General features: G+C 38.7%; 1 protein-coding gene across 1 annotated transcript; it reads left to right on the plus strand.

The window, feature by feature from the left end:
* Positions 1-722: 722 nt before the first annotated feature.
* LOC127129922 (uncharacterized) lies at positions 723-2,542 on the plus strand. The gene is made up of 4 exons (XM_051059025.1): positions 723-1,363; positions 1,537-1,837; positions 2,156-2,297; positions 2,400-2,542. The coding sequence occupies exons 1-4, from the start codon at positions 723-725 to the stop codon at positions 2,540-2,542; spliced, it is 1,227 nt and encodes a 408-aa protein (XP_050914982.1).
* Positions 2,543-16,068: the final 13,526 nt, after the last annotated feature.

Below are 16,068 nucleotides of genomic sequence, written 5' to 3' on the forward strand. Positions count from 1 at the left end.
ACTCTCATGGCTCTGAGCCTATCTTATCTAGGTATTGTGATGCTGATTGGGCTGGGAGTGCTGATGACAGAAAAAGCACATCAGGAGGATGTTTCTTCTTGGGAAACAATCTCATATCTTGGTTCAGCAAGAAACAGAACTGTGTATCATTATCCACTACAGAAGCTGAGTACATAGCAGCTGGAAGCAGTTGTTCCCAACTGGTATGGATGAAACAGATGCTGACTGAGTACAATGCCACTCAGAATGTCATGACATTGTTCTGTGACAATCTCAGTGCCATCAATATTTCAAAGAATCCTATCCAACACAGCAGGACCAAACATATTGACATTAGACATCACTTCATAAGAGATCTGGTAGAAGACAAAGTGATTACCTTGGAACATGTGGCAACTGAACTACAACTTGCTGACATATTTATAAAGGCTTTGGATGCGACTCAGTTTGAAAATTTAAGGGGCAAGTTGGGAATATGTCTTTCTGAGGAATTATAGCAACTAAGGATGTTAGGAATTTACTATTTAATATTTCAAATTATTAAACCATTAAAAGTGTGCTCTAATTGGTCAACAGATAATAGTTATTTCACTTGCAACAAGCGTTACTTCTTCCACTCTTTCAACTTCCATTCACGCAAGCATCCTCTCAGAGAAATTTTTCATTTCGTCTCTAAGATACTCATCATGTCTCAATAATCCAACTTTTCTCCTTCCAAGAACATGCCTTGTTCTCCTAGCGCTGAACCAAGCAACCCTAACAGAGAAGATCCTATTGTTGACTCTGTGAATACCCCACATGCAAGAAGACCTAAAGAAACTGTATCAGGCTTCTCCTCATCTATTGTTCTTGAGGAACGAACCAAAGAAGGTTCCAGGTATGTTCACAATGCCATTGCCACTATAGTGACTAGAATACTGTCTGGAAATCGTGAGGTCCCTGGGGTTTCCATTCCCTTAAACACTATTGAACCTGATAGTGTTGCTGATCAAGAAAATACTGAGTCTTTAGGAAAGAATATCTCTGATGATGTTGAGCAAACTGATGCCCATAAGGAGTCAAATGTTGACAAACCCTTAGATAATGTGGCTGGTGAGGAAGTTCATGTCACTCATGATGTCAGTGACAACCCTAACTGTGAGGCTGAAACAGTAGACCTGGAGGGATTTTCTGATAATGAGCTGTTGTCCTTTGTCCTCCCTAGCATAGCCAAAAGGGTTAGGACTAGGAGAGAAAAGAAAACTGTGGCTCAAAGGTCCCCCAGAAAGAAGATTGATGTTCCAACCTCTTCCAAGACAACGGTGGCAGTCGAGAGTTCCCTCAAGAGGAAAGTTCATGTCCAACCAAATCTTGGAGCAAAGTGGTGCCCAAGAAAAAGAAGACCAAGTTTGTTGTTGTTGAGTCTGACTCAGATGTTCCTTGTAATGTCTCTGACATTCTGTCAAAGAAGAAGCCAACCACTAGCAAGCTTGTAGCTAGTGTCCCTGAGGTACCAATTGACAACATATCTTTTCATTTTGCTTCAAGTGTAAACAGGTGGAAATATGTTTATCAGAAGAGGCTGGCTTTGGAAAGGGAATTAGCTCAGAATGTCCTAGACTGTAAGGATATTATGGATCTTATTCAAGAGGCTGGTTTAATGGAGACTGTGACTCAGTTTTCAAAGTGCTATGAGATGTTGGTAAAGGAATTTATTGTTAATTTGTCTGAAGAATATGCTGATGGCAAGTCTAAGGAATTCAGGAAAGTGTATGTGAGAGGCAAGTGTGTAAATTTCTCTCCTTCAGTGATCAACAAGTATTTGGGAAGGCCTGATGAAGCTCAACCTGAGCTTGAGGTGACTGACAACAAAATCTGTCAAGTCATCACTACTAATCAGGTAAGGAAGTGGCCTCTCAAAGGAAAATTGGTGGCAAGTAAACTGAGTGTCAAGTATGCAATGCTGCACAAGATTGGAGCTGCTAACTGGGTGCCCACCAATCATAAATCTACAGTTGTTGTAATGCTTGGAAAGTTTATATATGCTGTTGGAACCAAAGCCAAATTTGACTATGGCTCCTATATTTTTTATCAAACTTTGAAGCATGCATAAAGCTTCAGTGTGAAAGGTCCTATAACCTTTCCTTCTCTCATCTGTGGTATTATTTTGAATAAGTTTCCAAACATCTTAACTGAGAATGATTCTGTGAAGAAAAGAGACAGCCCTATGTCTTTCAATCATAAGCTGTTCCTAGGTACCCATGTCTCTGACATTGTCATGACATCAGGTGAGACATCACGTGTAAGCAATCAGCCAGGTAAAGCTGCTGTCATTGCAATGCTCAAAGAAACCTGCAGGGAATAAGAGGCAAGGAAGTTGAACTTGGAAAAATTGATTAGCTCTTTGGAGATGACTGAAGGTGATGTGCTAGTTGATGGTGGAGAATTTGGTGAAGTTGTTGCTGTTGTAGAAGAAGCTGAAAGACAAGGTGAAGAGGGAGAAGCAGATGCCAGTCCTGATGATGGCACAGATGATGATGCTGACTCTGAGTCAGATGACTAGAACAATTCTTGTGTTTCTGATAATTGCTTGTATTTTTATTTTTTTTGGTCTGTAATATTAAGTGTTGCTTTGGCAACATTTTTAACAAAAAGGGGGAGTAACACTTGTACCCCAGGACAACAGATTTCTTTGAAGTTGAAGGTCCTCTAAACAAGAGGTTATGTTGTTGTTTGCTCTCTGCTTGATCTTCTCTTGTGCTACTGCTGTTTTGAAGTTTAACTTCTATGTTTGCTAAGTGTATTAGCTAATTTGATTCTCTGCTTGGATGTGTGCTTTCTGCTGTTGTGAACTCTGTTGTGATGCCAAGTTATTTTAGCCAAAAATTTGCCAAAGGGGGAGTTTGTAGATGTTTTTGATTGGCTGCATTTTATGTTAAAACACTTACTGTACTTAGATGTCTTGACTGATGTCATGACATGCTTAAGTAGTATGCTGCATGATTAGCTAATACATGATTTACTGGATGTCAAACTGAATTTTATGACATTCATTCATGACAACATTTTCTGGATGTCAAACTGAATGTTATGACATTCATCCAGGACAACAGATTTTCAAACTAAAGTATAGGCTAACTTTTCTGTTATGTTTCAGTATTTATCTCAGGCTGATTTTCAGGAAACTAACAACTGTGCTAAAATTAAGAGACCTAGCATATAGCCTATTTGTTAGCACCCTAATGTGTGGAAATTAGGTTAACTTACTTAACCCTAATTTTATGAAATTCAAGTTCAAGGCCCAAGTACTGCATTATAAAAGGATGGCAATCCTACTTTCAGCAACTGAGTGATTTGAAGCGTGAAGAATTCAATATATCATTATATATCATTGATGTACTTTCATTGTGTCTTGAATTAGGTTTTACTTGTGAGCCAAGCAATTATCACTTAGATGATTGCATTGGACTAGGGTGCTTATTGAGTTGTAATTGTTGTGTCACTCTAAGCTTTTAAGCGTGAGTGCTGTGTTTCTTGATTAAAGCTTTTAAGCACAATCAAGAGTTGTTTGAAGTATATCTTCACCACTGACTTTAAAATTCTTAATGGTTGTAATCACTGCTGTGATTGAGGGGGAGTGAGTAGGTACTCAGGTCTTAGCTTAGATTGAAATTGCATTGGGTAGGTCTTAAGTGATAGGATTAAACTGGTGGTTTAAGTCCTGAATTAATACCTCTTATAGTGGATTTCCTCCCTGGCTTGGTAGCCCCCAGAGTTGTAAGAACAAAAATTGTTCTACAACAGATTCCTTGATTTTGATGATAACAAAGGATGAAACCAAAAATGGCACCCTAACGAAAAGTTTCTAAGTGTGCAGGGTTCTAAAGAAAGAAGGAAGAAATCTGATGATGTCATCAGATACAAAACCAGATCAGATACAAATTATCAAATGATCAGAAGCATCTGAAGTGGAAACACGTTCAAGAAAGTCTAACTCTGAGCAATACATCAGAAGCATCTGAACAAGAATACGCTCTAGAAGTTCTGACTCTGAACAACGATTGTCTAACTCCAGAAACTCTCAGCGCTATCTGAAGAAATCCATCAGAACTCAAAAGAGATCTACATCAGAAGCAAGATTCCAAGATTCTCAGATACTTGAAGACTCTGAGCATGGTATTGCTAATCATGAAAGAGTAACGTTAAAGTCAAGTAAAGATTTGCAAATGGTTTTCCTAATTAAGAAAGAGACGTTAATCTCCAATTTCAATAAAGAAGATACTACTTGTGGTAAGTAGTCATTTCAAGGAGAGAAAGTTATCCTGCAGAAGCTATTTAAGTGATGGCGTAAATTCATTTCAATATCCACCAGTTTCAATTACTACCTCACTTCTATATATAAAGGACTGCAAATCAACATTCAGTACACACAAGTATTAGCCAACAAGCCAAAATTATACTGAAACATCAACACTCAAGAAAAACACTCTTGCTCTCTAAGATCTTCACGAAGCTTTTGCTTATTACGTGAAAAACTCTTGTTCTTACTATTGTAATATCTGCTTTCTTAGAAGCATTCTAGATTACATTAATCTTTCATTTATTTGTTTGTTGATTTCCTCAAGTGACTCTGTGTAGTCTGTATACTTGAGAGGACTAAGAGATTTTTCTCTTAGACGTTGTTTGTAATCTTTCAAGATTAGTGGATTAAGTCCTTGTTGAAGGCGAAATCACCTTGGCCGGGTGGACTGGAGTAGCTTTGTGTTATAAGCGAACCAGTATAAAATCATTGTGTGTTTTTCATTTTGAAAAAGCGCTTATTTTTCAAACAATTCAAACCCCCCCTTTCTTGTTTTTCTCACCTTCAATTGGTATCAGAGCTCCGGCTCTGTTATTGATTTTCTAATCAAACACTTAACAGTGTAGAGAGATCCAGTACGAGAAAAACCATGGCCCACTCAAATGAAAGAGATAGTTACAATGTTAAGCCTCCTGTTTTTGATGGAGAGAAATTTGATTACTGGAAAGATAGAATCGAAAGTTTCTTTCTTGGTTATGACGCTGACCTCTGGGACATTGTCACAGATGGATACACACCTCCAGTCTCAGAAAATGGAGCTGAAGTTCCCAGAAATAAGATGTCAGAAGATCAGAAACGTATCTTCAAAAATCACCACAAGGCCAGAACAATACTTCTAAATGCTATATCATACAACGAATATGAAAAGATCACCAACAGAGAGACAGCCAAAGATATACTTGACTCTCTGAAGATGACTCATGAAGGAAACTCCCAAGTCAAAGAGACGAAGGCTCTGGCGCTTATCCAGAAATATGAAGCCTTCAAGATGGAAGATGACGAAGCTATAGAGGCTATGTTTTCTAGATTCCAAACTCTTATTGCAGGTCTCAAGGTGCTAGATAAAGGATACACAACTGCAGATCATGTTAAGAAGATATTCAGAAGTCTGCCAAAGAAATGGAGACCTATGGTTACTGCTCTGAAGCTGTCAAAGGATCTGAACAATATCAGCCTTGAAGAACTTGTCAGTTCTCTCAGAAGCCATGAGATAGAACTAGAGGAAGATGAGCCTCAGAAAAGGAACAAGTCCGTAGCGCTAAAGTCCAGATCTGAAAGACGGAAACCTGACAGAACCAAAGCTCTCCAGGCAGAAACTGAAGATGCTGACGACTCTGAACCAGAAGACTCTGATGATGAAGAAGAGTTGTCCCTACTAACCAGAAGAGTTAAGCAACTCTGGAAAAAGAGGAACAACAACTTCAGAAGGCCAAGACCCAGAGGGGATCGATCTGAATCAACTTCAAAAGGTAAATCTAACAAAGATATTACCTGTTATGAATGTAAAGAAACAGGTCATTACAGAAATGAATGCCCCAAGCTAAAGAAAGACAACCCTAGAAAAGAAAGCTTCAAAAAGAATACCTTCAGGACAAAGAAAGGACTGATGGCTACCTGGGATGATAGTGAATCTGGATCATCAGAATCTGACTCTGATGAACAGGCCAATGTGGCACTTATGGCTACCACATCCAGGAGTAGCTCAGATGAAGAATCTGAAGAGGTATTTTCTGAACTTTCTCGATCTGATCTAGAATCTTGTTTGTCAGAAACTCTTAGCTCATATCAGAAATTAAAACAAAAGTTTAAAAACATTAAAGGCTGTCTTAAAGCAAAATTTGAAGATTGTGGCGAGCTTGAGATGACAATTCTAGCACAAGAAGATACAATTAAATTGTTAACATTAGAAAGAGATGGAGCAAAAAGAAAAAGCTTAGAATTAGAAGAAGCGTTATCTCAAACTCCACAAACTTCAAATGCAATAATTTATAAATACGAAGAAGCCTTTCAAGAATTTCTGAAAAATGGGATAGATAGGAGTATTATGGCATCCATGATTTATGGAGTTAGTCAGAACAATAAAAAGGGAATTGGGTATGATTCTAAGGAAGATAAAACTTCTACCAGTAACCAACTTAAGTCTCCCTTTTCATATCATTACACACACACACAAGAACAAAAATTTAAAAATGCTAGAAAACCCAAAGTTATAAGAAACTCTGGGAAAACTAATCTGAAAGGACCCAAGAGATTCTGGGTACCAAAAGATAAGATTGTGTATGTTGCAGATATCCTATGCAACAAAGTTCAGACACCAGTCATGGTACCTGGACTCTGGATGCTCGCGACACATGACGGGAAGAAAGTCTATGTTCCAAAGTCTGGAACTTAAAGATGCTGGATTTGTAGGCTTCGGAGGAGATCAGAAAGGAAGGATCAGAGGCTCCGGAACTATTGGTAATGGTACTCTTCCCTCTATATCTGATGTTCTTTATGTAGAAGGATTAATGCATAACTTGTTATCCATAAGTCAATTAAGTGATAACGGTTATGATGTAATCTTCAATCAAAAAACATGTAAAGCCATTAATCAGAACGATGGCTCTGTCCTTTTCACAGGCAAGAGGAAAAACAACATTTACAAAATAAATCTTTCTGATTTAAAAGATCAAAATGTTAAATGTCTAATGTCAGTTCACGAAGAGCAATGGGTATGGCATAGACGCTTGGGCCACATTAGCATGAGGAAACTTTCTCAGCTAACTAAACTCGAGTTAGTCAGAGGCCTACCTAAACTGAAGTTTTCTTCAGATGCTCTGTGTGAGGCTTGTCAGAAACGAAAATTTTCAAAAACATCTTTTAAAAAGAAAAATGTTGTTTCTACCTCTAAGCCTCTGGAACTTCTTCACATTGACTTATTTGGTCATGTGAAAACAGCATCAGTTAATGGAAAGAAGTATGGACTAGTCATTGTTGATGATTACAGTCGCTGGACATGGGTAAAATTCCTAAAGCACAAGAGTGAGTCTCACTCTGTATTCACCAGTTTCTGTTCCAAAGTGCAAAAAGAATTTGACTCTAAAATTATTAGAGTCAGAAGTGATCATGGTGGAGAATTTGAAAACAAAGATTTTGAGGAATTATTTGATTCTAATGGAATATCCCATGATTTCTCCTGCCCTACAACTCCACAACAAAATGGAGTTGTAGAGAGGAAGAATAGGACACTCCAAGAGATGGCCAGAACCATGATCAATGAAACTAATGTAGCAAAGCACTTTTGGGCAGAAGCTGTAAATACAGCGTGTTACATTCAGAATAGAATCTCTATAAGACCTATTCTAGAAAAGACTCCCTATGAACTGTGTAAAGGAAGAAAACCAAACATTTCATATTTTCATCCTTTTGGATGTTCTTGCTTTATATTAAATACTAAAGAACATCTGAACAAGTTTGATTCCAAATCACAGAAAGGTATTATGTTAGGATACTCAGAACGCTCTAAAGGCTACAGAGTATACAACACAGAAACCAAAATTGTGGAAGAATCAATTCATGTCAGATTTGATGATAAGCTTGACCCTGAAAAGTCAAAGCTAGTTGAAAAGTTTGCAGATTTGGAAATCACTCTTGTAGAATCTGATAAAACTCCAGAAGCAACTGTCACTCAGAACTCTGAAGAAATTAAATCTCCAGAAATCCCAAAGAAAGTCAAAAGTCGTATCAATGTATCTGAAGATTTGATTCTGGGAAACAAGGACGAACCTGTCAGAACCAGATCTACCTTCAGGACTTCTGAAGATACTCCTCTAGGACTAGTATCTCTGATTGAGCCTACGTCTTGTGATGAAGCACTTCAGGATAACGACTGGGTGGCAGCTATGCAAGAAGAATTGGATCAATTCTCAAAGAATGATGTCTGGGATCTCGTTCCTAAACCCAAAGGCACTCATGTCATTGGAACCAGATGGGTTTTCAGAAACAAGCTGAACGAGAAAGGAGAAGTTGTCAGAAACAAAGCTCGACTGGTAGCTCAAGGTTACAGTGAACAAGAAGGTATTGACTATAATGAAACCTTTGCTCCAGTCGCAAGGTTAGAATCTATTCGTCTTCTTGTATCTTTTGCTATTAATCACTCTATCAAATTATATCAAATGGATGTCAAGAGTGCATTTCTTAATGGTTATATTTCAGAAGAAGTGTATGTCAATCAACCTCCAGGTTTTGAAAATTCAAATTTTCCAGAACATGTTTTTAAACTTAAGAAATCCTTATATGGACTTAAACAAGCTCCCAGAGCTTGGTATGAACGTTTAAGCAATTTTCTTCTGGAACAAAATTTTATCAGAGGGAAGGTTGATTTTACACTCTTCTGTAAAAACCTTAATAATGATCTCATGATATGCCAGATTTATGTTGATGATATTATTTTTGGTTCTGCTAATATCTTTGTTTGCCAAGAATTTTCTAAGTTAATGCAGGCAGAATTTGAGATGAGTTTAATGCAAGAACTAAAGTTCTTTCTGGGAATTCAAATTAATCAAACTCCAGAAGTCACGTACGTCCATCAAAGTAAATATATTAAAGACGTTCTGAAGAAGTTTGACATGACTGAATGCAACTCTGCAAAAACTCCCATGCACCCAACTTGCATTCTTGAAAAGGAAGAGGTAAGCAACAAGGTTTGTCAGAAGCTCTATCGAGGTATGATAGGCTCTCTTCTCTATCTGACTGCTACTCGTCCTGATATTCTCTTTAGTGTCTGTCTTTGTGCCAGATTCCAATCAGATCCTAGAGAATCTCATTTAACAGCAGTTAAAAGAATTCTTAAGTATCTGAAAGGAACTCCTAACCTGGGCCTGATGTATGAGAAAACATCAGAGTATAGACTCTCGGGTTATTGTGATGCAGATTATGCAGGAGATAGAATAAAACGAAAAAGCACTTCTGGAAATTGCCAGCTTCTGGGAAACAATCTGATATCCTGGGCTAGCAAAAGACAATCAACAATTGCTCTATCAACTGCAGAAGCAGAATATATCTCAGCGTCACTGTGCACAACTCAGATGCTCTGGATGAAGCATCAGTTAGAAGATCTGCAAATCTTTGAGAGTAACATTCCTATCTTTTGTGATAATACTGCTGCTATTTGTTTAAGTAAGAATCCCATTCTACATTCCAGAGCCAAACACATTGAAATAAAACATCATTTTATCAGAGACTATGTTCAGAAAGGGATAGTAACATTGAAGTTCATTGATACTAAACATCAATGGGCAGATATCTTTACTAAGCCTCTAGCTGAAGATAGATTTCTGTTTATCTTAGAACATCTGAACATTAAAAATTGCCCTGAGTAAAGTATGGCATCTGAAAATGTAAAATGAGACTCTGATAAAAACAAATGCACCTCTGCCTCTGACTCTGATACTTCTACCAGTTAAGAAGATATCTGAGTTAGAAATCTCCAGGAACAAACCCCTTGGTATTCCTGAAGATCAGATACATCAACACGTGGAGCTCTGAGCGTCTAACCTTAGAACTTCTAGACAGCTGTCAAAAGAAATTCAAAAGGCAGACGTTTGAGTTCTCCTCGAGCAGTGTGCGTACTGTGGGATTGGACATTCATTAATTAGCTGTAATCATTTTTCCCCCCAAGCGTGCTTACTTGAGCGTTGTGCTAACGCAATTTAATGTGTCGTTTTGCATGTGTTTTACTTAGAGTATATAAACACTTTTCTCACATTTCACACACTTATCACTCTCACTCACTCTAAAACCCTAAACCTCTCTCAAGCATTCTCTGAAAGCTCTTCATCTTCATCAATCTTCTTCTCCTTCACCATGGACGCTCAACAACAACAAGTCTTTAACTTCTCTCAAGAAATGGAATCAAGCTCTACTGCTCAAACCTCAAGCATTCCAACACCAACGGTTACAGGCGTCACCATCACCCCTATTTACAAAGAACCCCATGTTCTTGACCGTGAACAACATATTAACCTTTCAACCCCTTTTGAAGGACTGGACGTGTTGTGTGAATCACTAGTTGATTTCGACAACTTGAAGAGAAATGGCGTTGATCTTACTGAAGAGCTTCGCAAACAAGGATGGGAAAACTACTTCCAAAGGCTTTATGGTCCTGTTTACCCTCTTCTCATCAAGGAGTTCTGGAGATTTGCAGATGCAGATGACCACTTCATCGTCTCCTATGTTCTGGGGGTAAAAATTGTTATTACTGAAGGATCAATTGCCTCCTTACTGAACATGGAGAGAGCTGGAGGAAAAAGGATTTACAACATCCCTCCTAGGTCAAAGCGCATTACTGATGTAATCAATCCAACAATCTTCAAACCCAACACTGAAGGAAATCCTTCAAAGAACAAAGAGCTGCATCAGAACCTCAGAGTGTGGCTGAAGATCATTCTGGGAACTATTCACCACCGTCCAGCCTCTAACTCCTCTGACTACATCAATGCAGACCAGAAATGCATTCTGTATTGCATTCAGAAGGGTGTGAAGATCTGCCTCCCTGCTCTCCTTTTCAGATATCTGAGAGATTCTGTCAGAGAAACCAGAAACAACATGAAGCCCAGATCCTACATCCCTTTGGGAAGATTGCTATCTGATGTCTTCATTGAAAATGGATTGGTAGATCATCTGGAGAAGACCAAACTGATGGATGATCTGGCAATAGATGTTGGGAAGCCTCTGAATGCCAGAAATCTCAAGAGTATGGGGATAATTAAGAAGATTCAAGTCAGACCCACTCTGGACACATCCTGGGATTGTTTGAAAGATCAGAGGAAGATGCATCATGGCCTTGCCAGGTTCTTCAAGAACGAACCCAGAGATGCGGTTGCCATCTATCTTAATCGTCTGCTGGATGAAGGTGTTGACATCTCTGACTTCAGCCTCGACGATTGTCTAGATTCAGAAGAAGACTTCGTCAGATACAAGAGAGGTCTCTCTGAGAAGAAGATAACATCACAGGCAAAGAAGGCAAGACTTGGAGAATCCTCTGGAAGCAGATCTCCAGCTCCTCTGCAAATTTCTACTGGTATGTCTGTTTCTCCCCTTACCTCTGTACCTTCGATGGTTTCCTCTACTCCTCCCTCTAATCCCATCTATACAACCTCTGAAATCCCACCTTCAATCATCAGAACCTCTCAGCCTACACCAGTTTTAAATATCGCCCGTACTTTCATACCTCCCTCTAAACCTGCACAAACCCACCAAAGCACTTCATCTTCATCATCCTCAGCACCAGACTCACCCCCTTATGTTTCTATCTCTTCTGACCCTGACTCCCCAACCATAGCTCAAATTTTTGCTCAAAAACTCGCTTCACAACAACCAACAGAACCTGAAATAACTTCACCACCACAACAAACAACTACCCTTATTTCTGAAATCCAACCTTTTGGGAACAAACCCTCTGACCATCCCACTTCTGTTATCAACCCACCAAACACCTCTGCTGCACCTGAATCTGAAACTGAAACTGAACCTTTAGATTTAAATCCTCTTTACGCTTCACCCCAAACATCTGAACCTCATCCTGAATCAGAAACTGAACCAGAACCTCTAACTCTAAATCTCAGCCCTCCAACATCTCCACCTCTTACCTCTGAACCTGACCTTTCTGTACCTACCCTTGAGGAATCCATCATGCTGGTAGCAGGGGCTTCAGTACAAAAGGTCAAGTCTCTGACCACTAACTCTGAAGTCAGTGATGATCCTGAATCTGTAAGGACACACTGGAACAGAGTCATTGGCTGGATGACCTCTGAGGCTTTTAGGCTGAAGAGTATCTCTGAACAAGTCAGAAATGGCTACATCAGAGATGCTGAGGCAAGACTCCAAGAGAGATTAGCCAGAGAAGCTGAAGCTAGAAGGCTAGAGGAAGAGAGATTGGCAAAGGAAGCTGAAGAAGAAGCAAGAAGACTGGAAGAAGAAGAAAAAGCTCGTCAAGCTGAAATCCTAAGGGAAAAGGAAGCTGAAGCTAAGGCTCTGGCGGATGCAGAAGCACAAGCCGCTGCTGAAGCTGAAGCTCAGCAGGCTCTGACTCTGGGGGAGTCCTCTTTTGTGATCCCTATGGTTCTTCAGACTCTGAAAGAACTTAAGCAAGATCAGAATGAACTCCGGGCCAGAATGGACAAGCAAGAAAAACAAGGAAGCAGATGCCAGTCCTGATGATGGCACAGATGATGATGCTGACTCTGAGTCAGATGACTAGAACAATTCTTGTGTTTCTGATAATTGCTTGTATTTTTATTTTTTTTGGTCTGTAATATTAAGTGTTGCTTTGGCAACATTTTTAACAAAAAGGGGGAGTAACACTTGTACCCCAGGACAACAGATTTCTTTGAAGTTGAAGGTCCTCTAAACAAGAGGTTATGTTGCTGTTTGCTCTCTGCTTGATCTTCTCTTGTGCTACTGCTGTTTTGAAGTTTAACTTCTATGTTTGCTAAGTGTATTAGCTAATTTGATTCTCTGCTTGGATGTGTGCTTTCTGCTGTTGTGAACTCTGTTGTGATGCCAAGTTGTTTTAGCCAAAAATTTGCCAAAGGGGGAGTTTGTAGATGTTTTTGATTGACTGCATTTTATGTTAAAACACTTACTGTACTTAGATGTCTTGACTGATGTCATGACATGCTTAAGTAGTATGCTGCATGATTAGCTAATACATGATTTACTGGATGTCAAACTGAATGTTATGACATTCATTCATGACAACATTTTCTGGATGTCAAACTGAATGTTATGACATTCATCCATGACAACAGATTTTCAAACTAAAGTATAGGCTAACTTTTCTGTTATGTTTCAGTATTTATCTCAGGCTGATTTTCAGGAAACTAACAACTGTGCTAAAATTAAGAGACCTAGCATATAGCCTATTTGTTAGCACCCTAATGTGTGGAAATTAGGTTAACTTACTTAACCCTAATTTTATGAAATTCAAGTTCAAGGCCCAAGTACTGCATTATAAAAGGATGGCAATCCTACTTTCAACAACTGAGTGATTTGAAGCGTGAAGAATTCAATATATCATTATATATCATTGATGTACTTTCATTGTGTCTTGAATTAGGTTTTACTTGTGAGCCAAGCAATTATCACTTAGATGATTGCATTGGACTAGGGTGCTTATTGAGTTGTAATTGTTGTGTCACTCTAAGCTTTTAAGCGTGAGTGCTGTGTTTCTTGATTAAAGCTTTTAAGCACAATCAAGAGTTGTTTGAAGTATATCTTCACCACTGACTTTAAAATTCTTAATGGTTGTAATCACTGCTGTGATTGAGGGGGAGTGAGTAGGTACTCAGGTCTTAGCTTAGATTGAAATTGCATTGGGTAGGTCTTAAGTGATAGGACTAAACTGGTGGTTTAAGTCCTGAATTAATACCTCTTATAGTGGATTTCCTCCCTGGCTTGGTAGCCCCCAGAGTTGTAAGAACAAAAATTGTTCTACAACAGATTCCTTGATTTTGATGATAACAAAGGATGAAACCAAAAATGGCACCCTAACGAAAAGTTTCTAAGTGTGCAGGGTTCTAAAGAAAGAAGGAAGAAATCTGATGATGTCATCAGATACAAAACCAGATCAGATACAAATTATCAAATGATCAGAAGCATCTGAAGTGGAAACACGTTCAAGAAAGTCTAACTCTGAGCAATACATCAGAAGCATCTGAACAAGAATACGCTCTAGAAGTTCTGACTCTGAACAACGATTGTCTAACTCCAGAAACTCTCAGCGCTATCTGAAGAAATCCATCAGAACTCAAAAGAGATCTACATCAGAAGCAAGATTCCAAGATTCTCAGATACTTGAAGACTCTGAGCATGGTATTGCTAATCATGAAAGAGTAACGTTAAAGTCAAGTAAAGATTTGCAAATGGTTTTCCTAATTAAGAAAGAGACGTTAATCTCCAATTTCAATAAAGAAGATACTACTTGTGGTAAGTAGTCATTTCAAGGAGAGAAAGTTATCCTGCAGAAGCTATTTAAGTGATGGCGTAAATTCATTTCAATATCCACCAGTTTCAATTACTACCTCACTTCTATATATAAAGGACTGCAAATCAACATTCAGTACACACAAGTATTAGCCAACAAGCCAAAATTATACTGAAACATCAACACTCAAGAAAAACACTCTTGCTCTCTAAGATCTTCACGAAGCTTTTGCTTATTACGTGAAAAACTCTTGTTCTTACTATTGTAATATCTGCTTTCTTAGAAGCATTCTAGATTACATTAATCTTTCATTTATTTGTTTGTTGATTTCCTCAAGTGACTCTGTGTAGTCTGTATACTTGAGAGGACTAAGAGATTTTTCTCTTAGACGTTGTTTGTAATCTTTCAAGATTAGTGGATTAAGTCCTTGTTGAAGGCGAAATCACCTTGGCCGGGTGGACTGGAGTAGCTTTGTGTTATAAGCGAACCAGTATAAAATCATTGTGTGTTTTTCATTTTGAAAAAGCGCTTATTTTTCAAACAATTCAAACCCCCCCTTTCTTGTTTTTCTTACCTTCAAGAGTAGGTGTGTTTGTCATCGAACGCAAAATTGGATGTCATAACATCCAGTGTGACATCGATAGTCTGTTACTAGAATTTCAGCACTTGAGTACCATTTTCTATGAGTCGTAAAGTAAAACAGAGGTCAAATCTGGAACCGTGGGGGAGGCGAGTAAGCCGAAGGAAAAGTGGCCGGAATCGGCCGCACTACGCGCGAGGCAGTGGTGCCACGTGAGGCCCACGTGTAGGGAGACGAGCGACGCGTGTGGGTGCATGCTCGGGTGGCTGGCGGCGGGAAAAAGGGCGACAACCGGATTTGAGGGCGGTGAGTCGGATGATGGGGGGCAGTTTTTCGAAACGTCGTCGAAAGTTTTGCTGGAACAGTAACGACGACGATGTGGTTATCAGAGAATTGTGAAAATTGAGAGGAAAATCGAGTGATAACACGGTTTGTAAGAAAAAATCTCACTGGAAGACGGTGAGTCAACCAGGTAAAGCACAACAAAAAAAGAATTGTCTCTTAGCAGACTCTGGACGCCATGTTTAAGTAAGCGAGACAATGAGACATTTAATTTAAACCGTGTGTTTTCATATATATATATATATATATATATATATATATATATATATATATATATATATATATATATATATATATATATATATAGAGAGAGAGAGAGAGAGAGAGAGAGAGGCATTTGATTTAAAAGGTAACATGTCGTGAGCACAACATCTCCCCAAAACCGGAGAGGAATATTACCATGGAGAAGTAGGATCTGAGTGGTTTATATGAGATGTCGATTTTTGCGTTTGGCTACCCCGTTTTATTGAGGTGTATGAGGGCAAGATGTTTGATGGAGAATACCATTGGATGGCATAAAAGTTTGAAATTGTTGGGATAAATATTCACGTGAATTGTCACTTCTTATGGTACGAATAGACAAGCCAAATTGGATTCTAATTTTCCGATAAAACTGTTCAAAAATAGAAAATAGTTTAGATTTGTTCTTCATTAAAAATAGCCATGTGCAACGTGAAAAATCATCAATAAAAGTCACAAAATACCTAGACTCAAAAGTAGTCTCAGTATGTGAGGGACCCCAAACATCAGAGAGAACTAAAGCAAAAGGGGACGTAGCTCGTTTATTGACTCGATCGGGAAAGTGACTACGATTATGTTTCCCTAACTAACAAAACTCACAAT

Source organism: Lathyrus oleraceus, chromosome 3 (genome assembly GCF_024323335.1).
Source record: "Lathyrus oleraceus cultivar Zhongwan6 chromosome 3, CAAS_Psat_ZW6_1.0, whole genome shotgun sequence".
Classification (NCBI taxonomy): Eukaryota; Viridiplantae; Streptophyta; class Magnoliopsida; order Fabales; family Fabaceae; genus Lathyrus; species Lathyrus oleraceus.